Genomic DNA, 17,972 nt, shown 5'->3' with positions numbered 1-17,972 from the left:
CCCCAAAGCTTATGCATGAAACCTAATCTGATCCCTGGGGAGGATCTGTCAGGAGTGGGAACGGGGAAGAGAGGTGCGGGTCTCGGGAGAGGGGGAGAGGGTGCTGGGTAGGAGCAGAGGTGGTCTGGTGACACGATACAATAACAGCTCCATTAGTCGAATGTTGGCTCGGGCCCCGTCAGTGAGCAGAGAACCGATCTTGCGTGCCGATGGCGCTGTGTTATCCAGCACTGCGCCGCTCGCCCTGCTTCCAGTGTCTCTCCACCATCCTCTAGAGGAGCCAGTCGTCCAGGCAGCCGTGAGGGCTGGGGTAGAAGAGGGTTGGGGGCTGGGGTAGAGAGGGCTGGGCTGGGGTAGAGAGGGTTGGGGCTGGGGTAGAGAGGGCTGGGGCTGGGGTAGAGAGGGCTGGGGCTGGGGTAGAGAGGGCTGGGGGCTGGGGTAGAGAGGGCTGGGGCTGGGGGTATAGAGGGCTGGGCTGGGGTAGAGAGGGCTGGGGCTGGGGTAGAGAGGGCTGGGGCTGGGGTAGAGAGGGTTGGGGCTGGGGTAGAGAGGGTTGGGGCTGGGGTAGAGAGGGTTGGGGCTGGGGTAGAGAGGGTTGGGGCTGGTGTAGAGAGGGTTGGGGCTGGGGTAGAGAGGGTTGGGGCTGGGGGTAGAGAGGGTTGGGGCTGGGGTAGAGAGGGCTAGGAGACTCCCTTTGCTTCCTGCGATGTTACCCGAAAACCAACAGGAGGACACAATGAAATCACTGATGGCTAACCAAAAGCACGCCGTGGAAGGGAGTTTTCAGAGAGAAGTTCTGGAAATCAGTGTGGACTGTCATGCGCTGAGAATGCGCTTTGAGGAGGCACATCAGAGCACGATGCAGAGTCTGAAAGCAGATGGCTTCAGGTCTGTCGGAGAGAGCTCTTCCTCACACCCTCGGACACCTTCCTGCAGTTTGTCCCGCAGTCGCTCCACTCTCCCCAAACAGAGAGATCACTCCGGCTCAAACTCTCGTCTAACGATCCTGATGCGTCTCTCTCCGTGAGCGTGGAGAGGCAGACACAGAGTGGCAAATATCGCGCCTGAAACCGGCCAAGTACAATCGAATCCAGAGACGTGTGGAATCTCTCGCGCTGATGTGGCGCAGAGGCAGTACATTTACATTTAGCAGACGCTCTTATCCAGAGCGACTTACAGTAAGATACAGGGACATTCCCCCGAGGCAAATAGGGTGAAGTGCCTTGCCCAAGGGCACCACGTCATTTTGCACGGCAGGAATCGAACCGGCAACCTTCTGATTAATAGCCCGACCCCTAACCGCTCAGCCATCTGACCCCAAGAGGCCGTAATCCTCTCTGATAGATCCGTATAGACGCACCAACAACCTTGCGCTGCTAAACCCACGCACGCCACCATATGGCGTCTGTCTACGTGCCCCTGGAGCAATCCGGGCGTTAGCATGACTCACTCAATATCAGGGTGGGCCGTGGAGGGACATGCAGTTCGACATCAGCCCGCCGATTTAAGCCAATGGGACGACAGGGAATCCAAACGGATAGGACACAAGATCCCCGTCGACGAGTGGAGCGAAGGAAGAGAGCGTGGCGGCGGATAGTGAATTTGATAGGGATTAGCTTGACCCCGGTCACCCCTGGCAACAGGGGTCAACGAGGCTAACCGTCTTGTCAGCCGTCGCCATTTTCAGCCCGGCCCTGCCTTCCCAGAGCTCCCTGGTATCCAGTTACCGCCTGCCTCTTGAGGAAACAGTCGAAACTCTTGAAATTCATTTCAGTTCACTTTTTACTCCCCCTGCCTTGTTTAACACATGAAAAAATGTTTGCCGTGCCAATCAACTGGCGGGAAAGGAAGATGAGAAGACTGTGTGCCGGAGCATCCACAGTGTGCCATGCAAAATTCATAGAATTTACATTAATCATTCATAAGCACTCAACCTCAGAGAAAGCATGCCTATATAAATAAAACAGCACTTTGGTAGGTACAAGATCTGTGTCTCCAGGGAGGGAGAGTACATACAAAGCTGTGACTGTCTCGCTGGCCATGTGCTGAAGATGGCAGAGACACAGCACGTTCCAGCCCTTCATCCCCGAGCGCTGGGACACCGGATGACAAAGGCAGGGCTGAGGAAACCGCCGTTTCTCGTTTGAATCAGAGGGGGGGGGGGGTTGTTTTTTCAGGATGCCAAAATAACACGTTACTAGACTGAAATCCTGTACTCGACCTGTGGTTTCAGGTGACCTGGGGTTAATTAAGTAGCTGCTTAAAGAGAGTAGAGCTGCACGTGTGTGTGTACATGTGTGTGTACGTGTGTGTGTGTGCACATGTGTGTGTGTGTGTCTCACCTCTCATTCCCTGGCTGGAACTCTGACAGCAGAGAGGGCCTGCGGCGGTGTGGCTGGGCCAGGTGTGAGCTGTAGTCCCTCACATGAGAGTGGTAGTCCACCAGGCCCACCTCCTGAAACACACAGTCACGTTCATGAGCACAGTCATGCAGCTAAAACACGGCCTCACGTCCTTGAGACACAAATCCAGTGGGTCTACCTCCCTCTAAAATACTAAAGTGTTCCATCTGTGATGCACCAATTTTTTTATTCTATAATATTATGCTTTTCAATACATTGTAATTTTGCCACCGTACCCCCTCCTGAAATTTCTGCTGAACAAACACGGCAGATTGCAAATATGATGTCCTTATCAGAAACCTAGAAGTATTTCCACACCGCTGACATGATCTCCCTTTGCCGGGTAGCGCTGTGATAATGGCTAGATCGCACGAGAATGAAATCTGGGCACTGAGGGGCTTTTTCTCTTTATGAAATGCCGGTGCGTCGCTAGTACCCACCTACGCCTGGAACCCCCTGGAATGCCTGCAACAGGGAAAACCGACAAAAGACTGAGGTAGCCTCTGCATTGTTTATATAGAAACTCTCAACACAGGACCCAACAAAGGAAGCTTGGACACTAGATGTTACGGGTCAGCTCCCAGGGGCCTGGCAGTACTTCCTTCTCCGATCCACCTTCTCTAGGCCCCTGGATAATTGGGAGAAGAGGGTGGACATAATAGAGGAGCCCTTCCCAGACGACTCCCGACAAAAGGGGCAACATGAACTTTTAACTCGGTCGTCTAACAAAGGTGCAGAGCTGTGTGCACAACACTGTAGCCCAGGAATGTTACTGTCGGAAAAACACTAACGCAGGCCTCTGGGGGGTCAAGCCCGCTCCGCTGGTGCAGAGTAATGCTCTGTTGACAAAATCTCCCCTGACCTCTCGATGCCTGGGTTACAGCCACGGTTCGAAGCGGTGCTAGCCGGCTTGAAGCGGCAGTATAAATCTCTTTGCACTGACTGGCTGGCTGTCCGCTTGGCCCAGGCCCTCCCCGAGGCGGAGCAGCCTTACCGTGTGTGCCCGGGCCAGCTGCAGGGGGAGAGAGGAAGGGTTGGGCAGGTGGCGGGTGTCCACGGCCCTCCGGCCCTGGGGCACCGACTGGGGGTGCGAGGACATGCTGGGGGCGGCCGCTTCCTCTACAGACAGGAAGTGGGTGGGGCTGCAGAGGAAGGAGCGTGCATCATGGGCTGTGTCTCGTAGCCAGCGGCCTGTTGGAGGAAGAGGGAGAAGAAGAAGAAGAAGAAAGCACAGATGAGACTCGGGTCAAAGTCACTTTAAAGCGAGCTCTCTACGAACCAGTTTTATCCGGAGCTGGGCTCGTGTAAGACTATGGTGCGTAGAGCGCTAGACACGGATATCGTATTTGTAGGGGCCAATCAACGGAACATCTTGCATTGTGTTTGGCAGGGATACAATGCTGCTTTGCATGGGCCAGCTTCACTGCACCAAAGTGTGTGTGTGTGTGTGTGTGTGCGTGTGTGTATCCCCCGGATATAATAGTGTCAGCACCTCTCTGTCCCTGCAGCTGTTAGCTTAGCTATCGCTCCCGCTAGAGGAGTCAAGACACCCCGCACCTGCTCAGCCTCGGCCGGATCTTCCTCCCCCCCTCCCCCTCCCCCCCCCTCCCCCTCCCCCCCCCTCCCATCTCGGATACGCACTCACACACACCCTCTGTTCCTCATACATGCACTCTCCGGACAGCTAACTGGAGCACCTAGCCAGTCTGATAATGAGAGATGCCCAGGGCTTTAACAGGGATCTCCAGGCGCCATAAATAATTCTATGATATGTTGAGACGTGGATGATCTTCCGACGCTAATGAAGTTTGAACTCCAAGGACATTGGACCAAACGGCAGTGTGTGCACTTCTACTAGGAATTAGACGCATATGCATGTTTCAACATGAAGTAGTGGAGGCAGGGCCATCTGGTTTTCCAACACCCCCACAGTCCCCTTGGAATAAGCCGAGGGATGAGATGGCATATCCTTCACACTCGTGAAGAAGTTATTATAAAAAAGCAAGTGGGACTAGAGAGGCCTAATCCTCTTACAGTTTCACACTGATTACAAATTGGTGGTAGAGAATGTATGGTTGAAATGTGAGGAGGAGACTTGGTGTAGAATACAGAAGATGGGAGGAGCCTGTTTGCTGTAACAGCGGTGCACCAATACCCTCTTATTTAAGGACGATACGAGTACCAATATTTTGTTTGCAATACGAAAGTATTGGCTGATGCCATGTACAGATATAAGTACCTTTGGGGAGGGCGGGAGGGGTTTCTATTGAGTTTCGAATCATTATTCGAAACTGAAATGTTTCTCCAAAAAAGCAAGTAGACCACCTACAAAGCATTACGTCTAACTGACAACAACCATAGCTTGTCTAGCTTGGCGGGGCAAACGCGAGGGGAAATATTTCCCGGCGATTTCTTCTCTTTCGCACGTAAATCGCTTTCGTGTCTCATTAACAGCTTGAGAAGCTGTGCTGAACACCAGCGCGCGGAGCTGAGAGACATTAGCGGAGCTGTGGAAGCCATAGAAGAGAGTCGGACTGCCTTGCTACCCCGATACTCTCGGGGCATCAGCTCTCCTGTAATTAGTTCCGCTGGTATCACAGCAAGTTCACAGGCTGCGTCGTTATACGTCAGTTTACTCGGAATTGGAAGCGTTAAATTGCGATGCCAATACCAAATACAACTGTTCACCATGCTGTGTCGGCCCGATACGAGTGCCAACAAGTAGTGCTGGAGCATCTCTACAATAACGGTGGGATCAAGAACTTACAAACGCAAAACAAGACACGCGGAAGAACAGTTTGATTTCACTCGAAGGTCAAACTCTGAACTCAAACGCCTGGAAACCCTAACGGCCACCTCTCCCTCCCTTCAACCCATCCACCAGATAGAATCGCTGTGGAACCTTGGCACCATTTTGCGACGGAATGTTGAAAGGCGAAGAGGGTTAGGCTGCTTCTGACTGAGCACACATTCACAGTGATATTCCACTAAACTGTGTTTTGATAGTAGTGGGTACGCCTGCTCTCCCTGCATGTGGCCAGGATCAACCCCCTGCCAAAACAGGCATTAGGACACTTGCCATTTCCCTGGGCCTCTCAGGAATGATGACCCTGAAGCTCTCATAGCTCAGGTTTCACCGTTGTGTGTGTGTGTGTGTGTGTGTGTTTGTGTGTGTGGCACACATGGAGAGCCGGAGAGGGCAGCAACGGTAATATAGGCCAACAACATGACACTGTGCAGACTGGGCCTGTGCTAGGAGCAGCTTGAGCTCTCTCTCACATGCCTGTACCCTCCAGAGGGACGGGCCACAGGCCAACAACACTCCCCAGTACAACTGAAGACTGAGGCACACACACACACACACTCATCCATCCCGAGAGGCAGTTCACCCATTTCCAGAGCTGTCGCAAATCTTCCAAATAGTACGGGGAGGAATATCGTCAGCGAGTAGATTCTATGCGCACAGAAGGAGAGACAGGCCAGGAGTCTCTTTCACTACCAAAACAGTAGATGAAATAGTAGAGACACAGCGTGAGAGGAGTAACCCTAGACAACGAGGCCATCTTCATCTGCTTTCTCTCCGTTCTCTCTAGGTTTTCCTTGGCTCCGTTTGGCAACACAACGAGCGGCAGGATCTGACCTTCCTTCCTGTCTCTCCGTCAGACGCACAAAGTGCTATTTTATTTCACAGTTAAGCAAAAAAAAAAACCCCGGCGTTGTGAAAGCCTCGGGGCTGGTCGTCCTGCCGGTGAGGAACAGAGGAGCACTATCAACATGAGCTGGGAGACGCCACGAGACAGGCACACTGGGCCTCTCACCAACCCACCATGGATGGGAGTGTCTTGCTGATTTTACCCATGCAGCCCACCCACCCACACACGCACACGCTAACAATTCCAACATCAGTGATGTTCAAAAACTGCCCACAAACAATGATCTTTATTGGAGTTTAATAAAACCAAATCCCATATTGGGGGGGCCATAATTTAAGGTTCAAACGGTGCTTGGATGAACCTGATGTGAAACACAAGAAGGAAAACATCTCGGCTACACCGCACAGGCGTTGTGTAAGAAACAGCTCAACAAGGAGCAGAAGGAGGCCAAGAAGACAAAGAGGGTGAGATAAGCTTTCCTCCTCCGAGGCCCCCCTTTGATAAACCTCCAGAGCGCCCCTGAGCACGAGAGAGATAGAGAGAGAGGGAGGGAGAGTTAGCAAACGAGAGAACGAAAAATAAAGCGATCCAGAGAGGAAAAGAGCGAACGAAATGGAGAGGGAGAGAAATACAAAGAAAAGGAGAGAGAAGACAAAAGAGGAAAACAGGTTTAAAGTGAGTCACAAGACCTTCAGAGAAAGAGAGAGAGAGAGAAAAAACTATGAATCAAGCCGAGTAAGCCAATACAATGAAAGAGCTTTGACATAAACAGAGAGGCGATCGAGGCCTTCCAGACAGGAGGCTAAACACATGCACTGGCAACGCTACAGACACCCACAGGCAAACCGCTGGCTCACTGCCAACGCTGCGAATGAACTCACTCACCCTACTCCTTTACTCTAGCTCTCCCCACTACCTCTGTTCCTCTGCCTCTCCCCACTGCCTCTGCCTCTCCCCACTGCCTCTGTTCCTCTGCCTCTCCCCACTGCCTCTCCCCACTGCCTCTGCCTCTCCCCACTGCCTCTGTTCCTCTGCCTCTCCCCACTGCCTCTGTTCCTCTGCCTCTCCCCACTGCCTCTGCCTCTCCCCACTGCCTCTGTTCCTCTGCCTCTCCCCACTGCCTCTGCCTCTCCCCACTGCATCTGTTCCTCTGCCTCTCCCCACTGCCTCTGCCTCTCCCCACTGCCTCTGCCTCTCCCCACTGCCTCTGCCTCTCCCCACTGCCTCTGCCTCTCCCCACTACCTCTGCCTCTCCCCACTACCTCTGCCTCTCCCCACTACCTCTGCCTCTCCCCACTACATCTGCCTCCCCCCACTACCTCTGCGCTCTGCCTCTCCCACGCTACCCCAGCTCCACTCCGAAGCCACAGTGAGCCAAGGACTCTACTGTAGCCGATATTTCCTCTTCCCCCATCTCCATTTTAGGGACGATTCAGAGTAAATACCAAGCAGCGCTCAGCTATCACAGCACACACACCGCCAGCTCTCAGAGGCTGCTAAGACGACTAGCGGTGCATCCCATTACCCATGCTGCCATTCTATTTAGCATGCTAGATATCACACGTACATAGTCTGGTGGTATGCATATTGTGAAGTTACGCACAGTAGGAGTACGATCGTAAAACAATGACTGGAAGTCTTCCTAAAGGGAGTGTCAATCACATCGTGTGTGACTAAATCAGTCAAGCTCTCTCAAAGAAAAACATGTATAAGTTTGAGGCTTTGACAATCTTTTTGTCACAGTGCCAGCTTTTGAATGGGAAAGCCCACTTCTATAGGATGCCTGTGAGGACAGTACTGTCAACAGGAAGTGGTCGTATCGTGCCTGCTCTTGCTCTGTATCGGACAGATAAACGGGCTCTCCACTCCGATGTCACCGTGGTGAGAAGGCAGATGAGTGAACACAACCGGGCCTCAGTTGTGGGTTTGGTAACAGCTTTGGAAGTGTGTAGTAGAGGTTAGGATGGTGGAGGGGGGAGGGGAGGTGGTGCTTGGACTCGGAGACCAGGAATGTGGCACCCTGTCAGCTCTCATAAGGATTTATCTTCTCTGGATCCTCATTACCAAAGAGCCCTGGCAAAGGCGTCTTGCTCCCCCCCCCCCCCCCTCTCTCTCTCTCTCTCTCCAGTCTCAAACGAAAAGGCCCCACAAAGCACACATTGTGACACACACACACACACACACCCTCTCCACTTCAAACATCACTTTACAGTATCAGTTATGCCTTCTGAATCCTAAACGATGAGGCCAAAGCACTGACTACATTTGACAAGAAACAGCACATCCACATTTTACCTGTCATCTTGTTGCTGTTGGAGGTTCAGCCATACCACGACACCTTGATTCACATGTTTAGTTTTATGCTGTATACTACAGCCAGCCCATTTAATAGCTTCATGACAAAGAAAACATTAAACCAACTCCTCCAAAGCCACACCTTTTCTTTAATTCTTTCCACAGCTGGTTACTGGCAGTGTTCAGAGAACTAAAGGCCGAAAGCCCAATAAGGAATTGACTTGCAGAGCCAGTTAGCTGGGCGCTCTCAGACTCTCTCTCCTTCCATCTCTCCCTCCCTCCCTCCCTCCCTCTCTCCCTCGCCTTTGACGTGAAAACAAAGCCATGCAATTAATCTATTGAAGCCTCAGAGCTGGGGCCCCTAGAGGTGCCCTGAGGTCAGAGAGCAGGAGGAAGGTCAATCTCGATGGTAAAAGCACTGGGCCTAAAACAGACACCATGGAAACACAAAACCATTCAAAGTGGACCATTTGTTTTTTAGCAAATGAATCTGGCATAGTTGTGGAGCTAAGACTTTGAACACTGTATGGTCTATCACTTATAGTCTAGGACAGGCCTCGAGTCTCTCATAAGCTTGACGGCATTTCTATGTGGGAGAGGCCTACGATGTTTATAAATCCCTATTCTTTGTTTCAGCAAAGTTATTCCTCCAAGCCAACTTCACGAGGGAAGATGCCAAGAGCCAGCTAATCAGAACCACAGTGGAGAGAGAGAGAGAGAGAGAGAGAGAGAGAGAGAGAGAGAGAGAGAGAGAGAGAGAGAGAGAGAGAGAGAGAGAGAGAGAGAGAGAGAGAGAGACAGAGACAGAGACAGAGACAGAGACAGAGACAGAGACAGAGACAGAGACAGAGAGACAGAGAGAGGGAGGAAACAGTGTTAGCACCATATCCAGTAATAAAAGGCCTGGCAGCTGGAGAATGGAAACTCCTCTGCATTTACAGTAGGTTAGCGTCGGGAAGGGAACAGCACAAACCGCTCAGCTCTCCTCCCCCAATAGCCCTGCTGGGCATTAAGCTCTCTTCCTCTGAACAACATCAAACAAGGGGATCCAACGGAAAGGGTTTGTGTGTAGAATCTAACAAATCAAAATAAGGCAGAGGTGTGTCGTATTCAGCGGTATAAGAGTAACATCCTGCAGGTGCAGACCTCTGTTTGACGTTAGTGGCCTGGTGCGATGTTTTGCGTAAAAAAATCGAGACTTTGTTGTTGTCAATGTTAATTTGGGGAAACAGATGACATCTTAAAATTACCAACAGTAACTTTATTATAGCAGCCTATGCTTCGCCATGCCAATTGAGCCCAAAGCAGAGTTCTGTAAAATAATATTATCAAAAAACAAAGTAACACAAATAAAACAAATCTGGAACTGTGAACATTGCAGAGAAACTCAGTTGACCAGACATTTGTACAGCCCCATGAAAAGGCTTTCATTAAGCCAGATTCTCTTCCAATTTTCAAAGTATTCCATGCATCATAGCCTGTGCACCGTTTTGAATAATAAGAATGTGGGCAGTGGACAGCGATTGGCCATCATCACACGCAGGCTAACGAAAATAACCAAAGGCTTTCCTCAATATTAGCTGGCCTGCAGCCAGACCCCTTTCAGTCAGCCTAACCCCTCCAAAAAAGAACAACTTTCACATTATGAAAGGAATGCCAAAAATCCTTAAATCCAATAATCATTTGCAGACCTGGCATATTATAAATGTCAAATAATGGATCGGCCAACTAGGCGAGAAACTAAATCAATGACTGATGAGTGGAGAGGAAATGAAGCCGTTATGTCAGGTATTAAATAGAAGCTCTGGAGACAAAATGGGTGAGGTAATGATTGAGTGCGTCTGCTAGCTTGCGACCCACGTACGCACCCCCAAAACCCATTTCACATCACAAACCAGAGTTTAACACGGCGTCGTTGGAAGAAGGCCTGAAGCGGGTCAGTCGACACAGGCAGCACCATTTTAAGCTCAACAACAACTAGATTAGTTACTTACAAAACCTGCAGCACATCTACTCGGGCTAACCTCTCCTCAACTTTCTGAAAGGATATGAACCTTGCATCAAACCACAACACAAACAACCATCGTCAGGAGAAGCTGCCAGAAACTAGTCAACACCCACACGCTAATGACACGCCACACGCTAATGACACGCCACACGCTAATGACACGCCACACACTAATGACACGCCACACGCTAATGACACGCCACGCGCTAATGACACGGCCACAACCTGTCTGACAAAGAGCTTTAGAGACACTTCCCTAAACCACAGGACGTGACACCTCACAGTAGACAGCATGATACAATCCAATCGTACCTTTACCCTACCGCAAGCATCAGAGGTCGTGCATGCTAGCTCGCACAAAACAGTTCACTCAGCAGTGTTAAACTGATTAAACATCGGGTCAATGACTTCAGAGTCCTTGTAGGTGAAGGTCCCTTTAATAGAAGGTTTTGTCCCGTACAGAATGTGGGCTTGTAAACACGTTCAATGCTACAGAAACAGGAGATGAACTATTGGCCTCTTTTAAGTCCTGACTCCTTTACACCTGTGCAAAATTGGTTTAAACTCCGTGGAGAGATTCTGATCAAAGTGGCGTTCTATCTAAATGAATCGTATAGCATAATCGGGATAGGATGTCCCAAACAAATGATGAGAGATAACAGTGAAAGGCTAGCCGCTCCCTCCAGATGTGGTTCCAGTTAGTCCTGCAGCTGCATCTAGGTTCTGGAGCCCAGGCAGAGCGCATATTAGATTTCCTGCCTGTTCCCGCGCTTCCGCCACACCAGCCTGAGCTAGCCACTCTGGGTTACATAAGACCCTCCTCCCCCTCCTGGCTCCCAGGCCCAGACTTGGAGGTATTATGGTAGGGTCCAGAGCCGAGGCATTCACACTAGGCCTCAACAGCCCCGTAACCATGGAGGCGCAGGCATTCCACCAAAACACACTGGTGTAGTCAAGAGCTAGCGCTCTCCTCGCACACCCACACACAGCCACTCTGACGGCCCTCTCTCAACGCAAGCGCCGCAACAGCTCCACTGGGACGGCACGGTAATAGCGCCACCTATCTAGACGGGTATACAAAGCCAGAGGCTTGGACCTCAAAGCTCCCTCTTCAATCCTCCAGAACAGGAGGGGGACGCCCTGACATGAAGCCCTAAGGGGAAGGGGTATAAGACCGAGAAGAGCTCTTGCTTTCCCCTCTCCCAGACTGACCTGGTTCTTCTTCACTTATCTATTATTCAGCAGTTTTTGGAAACAGCTACAGCCCCTCTCTGGGTGTCTGGGTTTGCTGCCGACGGCAACCGTACGAGAGCCGCATTTGTGTGTGTCGTGTGGGTGTTGTCGCGCACGGCGCTAAATATAGGCTTACACAAACAATGAATGAAACGCAATTTCCATGCAACCCAGCACAGATTATAATCTGTCACCGAACCTGTAAATACCTTTTACTGTTACGCTGTCACCTAATCTCCTAGGTAAACCTACACCACGTCCCTTCACAGACCAATACATTCACACCAGACACTGAAAAACAAACTGTCCCTTCACACACACACACGCACACACACACACACACACACAAGAAACTCCAGACCATTAGCATTCAGACAGGCTTCCCAGTCAAGCTAATCACAAGGTTAAATATATCTCCACCCCCACCTCGAGCCTTCACACAAACAAGAGTAATGTCCTAAAACGCTGTCATGTGTGTTGCGTAACAGAGTCAAGTGAATCACTTACCGCACAGCCATTTCTAATCTCTGTTAATCCTCTGTGTGTGTGTGTGTGTTTCTCTCGCTGTATGTTTGTATGTGACTGACTGACTGACCATACAGCACAGTCAGTCATGGTACAAAACTATCAGAAAATGTCTCCCTGGTTGATTTAGGATTGTCCTTCAACAAGCACAACGGTTAAAAATAAAAAATAAACATAATAAATTCCTTCGAAATGACTAATGACTAATTATAGGGTAGGGAAAAACAAGATCCATATGTGCAGTACGGCAAGGACCACGCCTTGACAAACAAAGGTCAACAACACCAAAAGGTTAGAACAGAGAACTGAAATTGACAACCATTTATTTGGGGGCACCCAACACCAACATCACACGGCAACCTCCGACACTCGAGCCAGAGAGGAACCCGACACTAGCGTCGTGGTCCGCTGCACACAATCACGCTCCGAACAAAGACTTTATCCACTCGTGTCTGTCGCGATCGCATGGCACTACAACAGGAAACTGTGTGGTGGAAGATAAGGAGAGCTTCTACACCCCTCGTACTACACGAGGAAATGGTTTCTACAGCCATTTGTTTTCATTGAGCCAGAGACAGTTGCAACGGGAAAGGGGGGGGGGGGGGGGGGGGGAGCGAGAAAAACCTTGAGTAAAGGTTTAAACAACATGTTCGGCATGTGATTGAATGCTTTTAGGCCAGGGTTTTCGGGAGTCATTTCTCCATTGCCGTAAAAGCTGTGACTGACATGTTTTTACCCCCTCATCCTTTACACTGCTTCTCTCTAATCAGTGCAGGCTATAGTTCAGTATTGATCTCTTGTGGGATCCGGGGAGGACAGACAAGACGGGATGGGGAGCAACTTGTCTGCATCCTAGGAAGCGCCTACATTTTTATTCATGTCTATTGGGGACCAGCTGAAGGCCTCGACCCCCCAGACAAAAGCAGCCCTTTGGCCGGTGAGTTCTAATGAAACCTCTCCATAAATCCTAGTCTAGGCCTGGTGAGCCCCGCATAGTGACAGGGTTAGGATCAGTCTCGCCGCCAGACCCCATTAACCCCTGGGCCCCCCTGGGCTCCCCAGCCCCCCTACACCCCCCTATCTCCCCCTTTTGTGCAACGAGTTCCACAACTGTGTCCTAAACATGTTGGAGACTGTTATGAAGCACGTGTGTGTGTGTGAGTGTGTGTGTGTGTGTGAGTGTGTGTGTGGTGTGCACTTTCCAGTCAGACAGTCACTACCTGTTAAAAAAACCCTATTCATCTCGTTATCTAAGAAGTTACAGCCTACAGGACATAATCTAAATTAATCAATTGAACGGCTTCTTAAACTAGGTGTCACTCAAGGAAGATTTTCAATTAGGAGGCAGTGACACAAAAAAACTGGCACTACAGAATGAGCATTGTGTTTATATTACTAGAGCCTTTGTTCGTGTGTCGACGGATACTGTGTTCTGTTGCTGATGGAAAATGTGTGAAAACGGTGTGTGTGAACTTCAAGGCTCATAGCACAGGAGTAGAATATAGAACAGTGGACGAGTGTGTCTGATCAAATGTGACTTTTGCGAAGGGGAAAATGAGTGGCATTTGAAGATAAGGTCAGATAGATATAGGCCACGTGACTGCAATATCATCTCAAAGAAAACATTACATTTCACAGACGGTGTGAGCATGGATGGACCAGCTATTCACACATTAGGTGAGAGGCCTTTGCGAAGCTGTAATGAAGCATCAAATCTACTCATGACCAGGTCTATTTCCATTGAGCACCAGCTAGATATCTGCACTACATCAAGCCAGGTAACGTCAGGGCGTCTAATTTAATGCCACTTTCATTTTGAGCCACATTAGAAGCATCTCTCTGTACCAGCTGCACTCGATCATGACACACTGTCTGACATTTTGAGTCAACCATAACATTCTCCTTGCACGAAATCTACAGTACCAGGTGCAGTCAACTAGGAATCTGACAAGCAAGAAATGCCAGACAGCTGTTTTTACTGAGCAGGAAGAGTGAATAGAAAGAATAAGGTTGGAAGGCAGTTCCATGGCAACAGTTTCATATTTCTTCCCGAGTAGTGCATGTCACAATGCACCCAAAAAATAATAACATACACCAAACTAGCATGGTATTCTATTTAAAATTCTTGAAAATATGGTTGGGTTCAATAAATGTGAGCAGATTCTGAAGCTTCGCAGATCTAACATTTGTTAAGTAGGGTGCTAAATCTTAGTCCGTGATTCATCCAAGTCAAATACCCCCCAAAAAATTAGCAGACACCAGCAACAGAAAGTCAGTCACATTTGAAACAAAGTCAGGAAAGTCTAATGGACTGGTAAGTGGAATAATGTGTTCTCCATTCAGAGGAAGAGCAGAACCTCCCAGGCCACTGGCAGCAGACCCGACACAGAGCGCTGCTTGGGAAGCATTGTCTGACCTGCTGTGACATGAGGAACTTACTGTAAAGTTTACAGTATAAACTAACATCCCCACCCCTCTCTCTCTCTCTCCACCTCTTTCTCTTTTCTAAACAATTGCACCGCTATTTAAGGAACAGTTCGACAGCATTTTCTCTTCACACACTAAGCACATTCCAGTGGTGAACTTGTTTTAGATTCTGCGGTGTTGCGCAGAATCCCCCCCACCCCCACCCACACACACGCCCCACTCCACTATAAGCAACAGTTTAGGTGATTTATGACGTGGACTCAGAGAAGGTGCAGACTATTCCCTTAATCACGGTGATCTGAAGATTCCCTTCCACCCCCGGTTTTGAAAACGAGGATGACTATTCAAACGGAAGACTATTCATACCAACCATCCAGTATTTCAGAACTTCCGCCGGTTTCGTAAGCGGGACTGGGACCACACAGAGCACAGGGAAATCTCTCCCATTCCGTGCTCTGTCAAACTCCATTCACAGCAGCCTAATAAGACGGATAAAACACAAGTGAGCCTTTAGTCTGAATGACTCGAGGACTCGGTGACCCAAGGACTTAGTAGAGGCTCCACCACCTCATGCCACACCACAATCAGCAGATTTGGTGATCTTAATCCTTACTTGGACCAGCAGATCCTATTCAATAGAGGAGAGGGACTGGACTTCAGGGTGGGATTTCAAACAACGCATTCGTGCACAGGGCAGTCCAATACAGTAAATCTGTCTGCCTGATGAGACATCATCTTGGTCCTGAAAGCTGTTATGCAGCAATAATGCAGAAACAGATCTGTTTGACGCTGTGCCCAGGCACAGACCAACCCAAGCAACACTACAACAACCATTTCCAGAGACCCATTTTTTACTGATAAATCACTGTGGGGAGCTGTGGTTAATAACCACCAGCATTGCAGGGTATTTAAATAATATCTGAATGACATTTGCAGCTCATTACCCTCAAGCATCTTACTGTAATTAAAGAAAGGGAAGAGTTGTGACATTTAATACCACTACCGAAAGCCTTGGCTTGACCTTATTAACACAGGCCTGAACTCATAAGCGATATAAAAAAATAAATCATGCACGATTGAATGCTCTTTTTTTATTATGTTGATACATTAGCTTCATCCTCACTGTTGGGGTCCTATTCAATAGGCGGTGGGATTGCATCTGATCGATCTAAGCTTCTGATTTATGTCTACTGCTTTGGAGCGAAAGGGATGACTTAATCTAGGCGCTTAAGTGTAATAACTAAAATCTTAAATAATGTATATCTGAATCTGTCAAACAATGTTACGGATATGGATGTCATTCACGTAAAAAAAAAATGTTGTTATACAACAGTCATATACCGACAGTTTTGTAGTAACACATTTATTGTTCCAGATAAAATATCTGTTAGGAGTGTTTGTATAACAACTGTTATTGTCTATACTTCAGTCAGGCGATGTTTGCCAAACAACAGCACACCAGTCCAAGCACGCGTTAGCAAGTTGGATCGAGCCAAAAAGCGATAGTAAGCAGGGGTGACACAACAACATCGTCGTCAATCACGGGTCCTGAGTCTCCACCCATTTGACTACATTTAACGTCTTATTTAAGGGGGTGACTATATTTGCCCGAGTCTACTGACCATCCTAAAATATAAAATAACATGTATGCAACTACGTAAACGACTGTCGTTAGACAGCTAGTGTTGTATTACGGATACTCGTTTTATCATGCAACGGCTTTGAAAAGTCATGTGACCTACCCAAACCGGCAGAGCAGAATGTCGTCAAGGGTATATCAGAGCTCCCGTTGCATGGCCGGTAAACAAAGTATGTTGTTATATTGCCAGATATATCAATGTCTCATACTGCTCAATAATGGAATAAATACAAATGTACGATACAACTACATAATCGAATAGACATTTCGCAGTGAAGGTCATTATTAATTTTCAGCGATAACAGAACCATGACTCATACCTTTGATTGGTGACTGGCTACTCTGACTTGGAACTTTGACTTGACAATAGTGGCTATGCTTATTTGAGTGGCAATGAATCGAACGTCTCTCCATAGCATTAAGACAGCTAATCGAATGCCGTCTGCGGAAACCCTTAGTTCCACCGCGGGACAACATATGACTTCAAACAAGTGTATCTAATGTAACAGTTAGCCTACTTTGCTACAATGAGGTAGCTTTAGCGATTGTCGCTAACACTAGCAGTGTGAGCTGCTAACACTAGCTCGATCTCGGCTTAGAGCTATCTATTTAGCTGGCTACACGTGACAGGTATTCGTTCACGAGACTGATTTGTTATCTAACTATGTAGGTGCAGGTATTCATGTTAGCGTACTAGCTATCATTCTTAATGCAATTCATAGCTTGTCAGCTAGCGAGAAACTAGCTCGCTATCCACCCAGCACAATGTTCGGTACGTTGCGCTCAGCCTAGACCGAAAAGCTAGCTAACAAATGATATCCCATACGTTAGCTTGATACCTAGCTAACCCTAGCCACAGGGAAAGAAACCATAAGATACGGCGGTGTTCTCTTACTGTAGCGTACGTTCCAGTCCTTATAAGTTTAGTCGATAAACTAATTTCCTCTTTTCAAACAAGTTTCCTTTTCCAGGAGTAATCCACATGAAATAGGAGTTTTCGTAGTCGTTGGTTCCACTCGAGCCAAATGTCGTGTCTATTCCAAGAGAGCTCAGTGGTCCTCTGTACTCCCTGAGAGAATGGTGCTGAAACGCCTCTCTAGATTCGTCTTTCAATAGGGCGCATGTTCTCCAGCTCTCACTCAAGTGAACTCATTCTCAAGCAAAGAAGCATAGTAGCCCAAAGTGAAGTAGACTATTCTACAATACAAACACGAAAGACGATATAAATCCAGAATCAATTAAGTTGAGTAAATTCTCAAAATGGTATTGTACAGGTATTAAAATAGCCTACAATTTTGGTAAACCTCTCAGGTTTATATTCTTCATATCAGTCTGAATGGCCAACTTCAGTGGCCTCCTACATTAGTGAAAAGTAAATGATAATCTTTCACTTACCCTTCTTTATCTTTTCCAAAGTCAACAGGAAGTTTTAAAGGTATATACAGTTGGTCTGCATGTCAAAAGACAGAGATGTGAGAACACCTTTCGTAAGACTGGGCCTTTAAAAAGGTGACGCTTTTGAATATTGATGTTCAACACACACTCTTCTTTCTCTGTCTCGCTCTCTTTTACGCCTCGCTCTCTCTCCGACACACACACACACACAAAGCACTCTTCATGTGTGTGTTCATCCTGGCATGTGCAGATTCCAGGGGTCGTTCTTTGTACTGTGACACTCCGGGAAGTGGTCGCCTGTGCTGTTTGATGTCCAGTGAGGGAACAAGCTGAGAATACAGTGACTTTACATTGAAGAATAGTCTTTTGGAAATCATAGCATCCCATGTGGTGCG

The 17,972-nt window shown here is 48.5% G+C and overlaps 1 protein-coding gene across 1 annotated transcript in view; it reads right to left on the bottom strand.

The window, feature by feature from the left end:
* The window catches only part of ncor2 (nuclear receptor corepressor 2), a 36,011-nt gene extending 18,756 nt beyond the window's left edge, over nucleotides 1-17,255 (bottom strand). The window contains 4 exon segments of the mRNA XM_062454071.1: nucleotides 758-890; nucleotides 2,343-2,455; nucleotides 3,397-3,593; nucleotides 17,078-17,255. Coding sequence (XP_062310055.1) covers nucleotides 758-890; nucleotides 2,343-2,455; nucleotides 3,397-3,501 — 351 coding nt within the window. The 5' untranslated portion in view covers nucleotides 3,502-3,593; nucleotides 17,078-17,255.
* Between the last annotated feature and the right edge of the window lie 717 nt (nucleotides 17,256-17,972).

Source organism: Osmerus eperlanus, chromosome 28 (assembly GCF_963692335.1).
Source record: "Osmerus eperlanus chromosome 28, fOsmEpe2.1, whole genome shotgun sequence".
In the NCBI taxonomy this organism is placed as follows: domain Eukaryota; kingdom Metazoa; phylum Chordata; class Actinopteri; order Osmeriformes; family Osmeridae; genus Osmerus; species Osmerus eperlanus.
The sequence above is the reverse complement of the archived record's forward strand: the minus strand, read 5'-3'. Positions and strand labels throughout refer to the sequence as shown.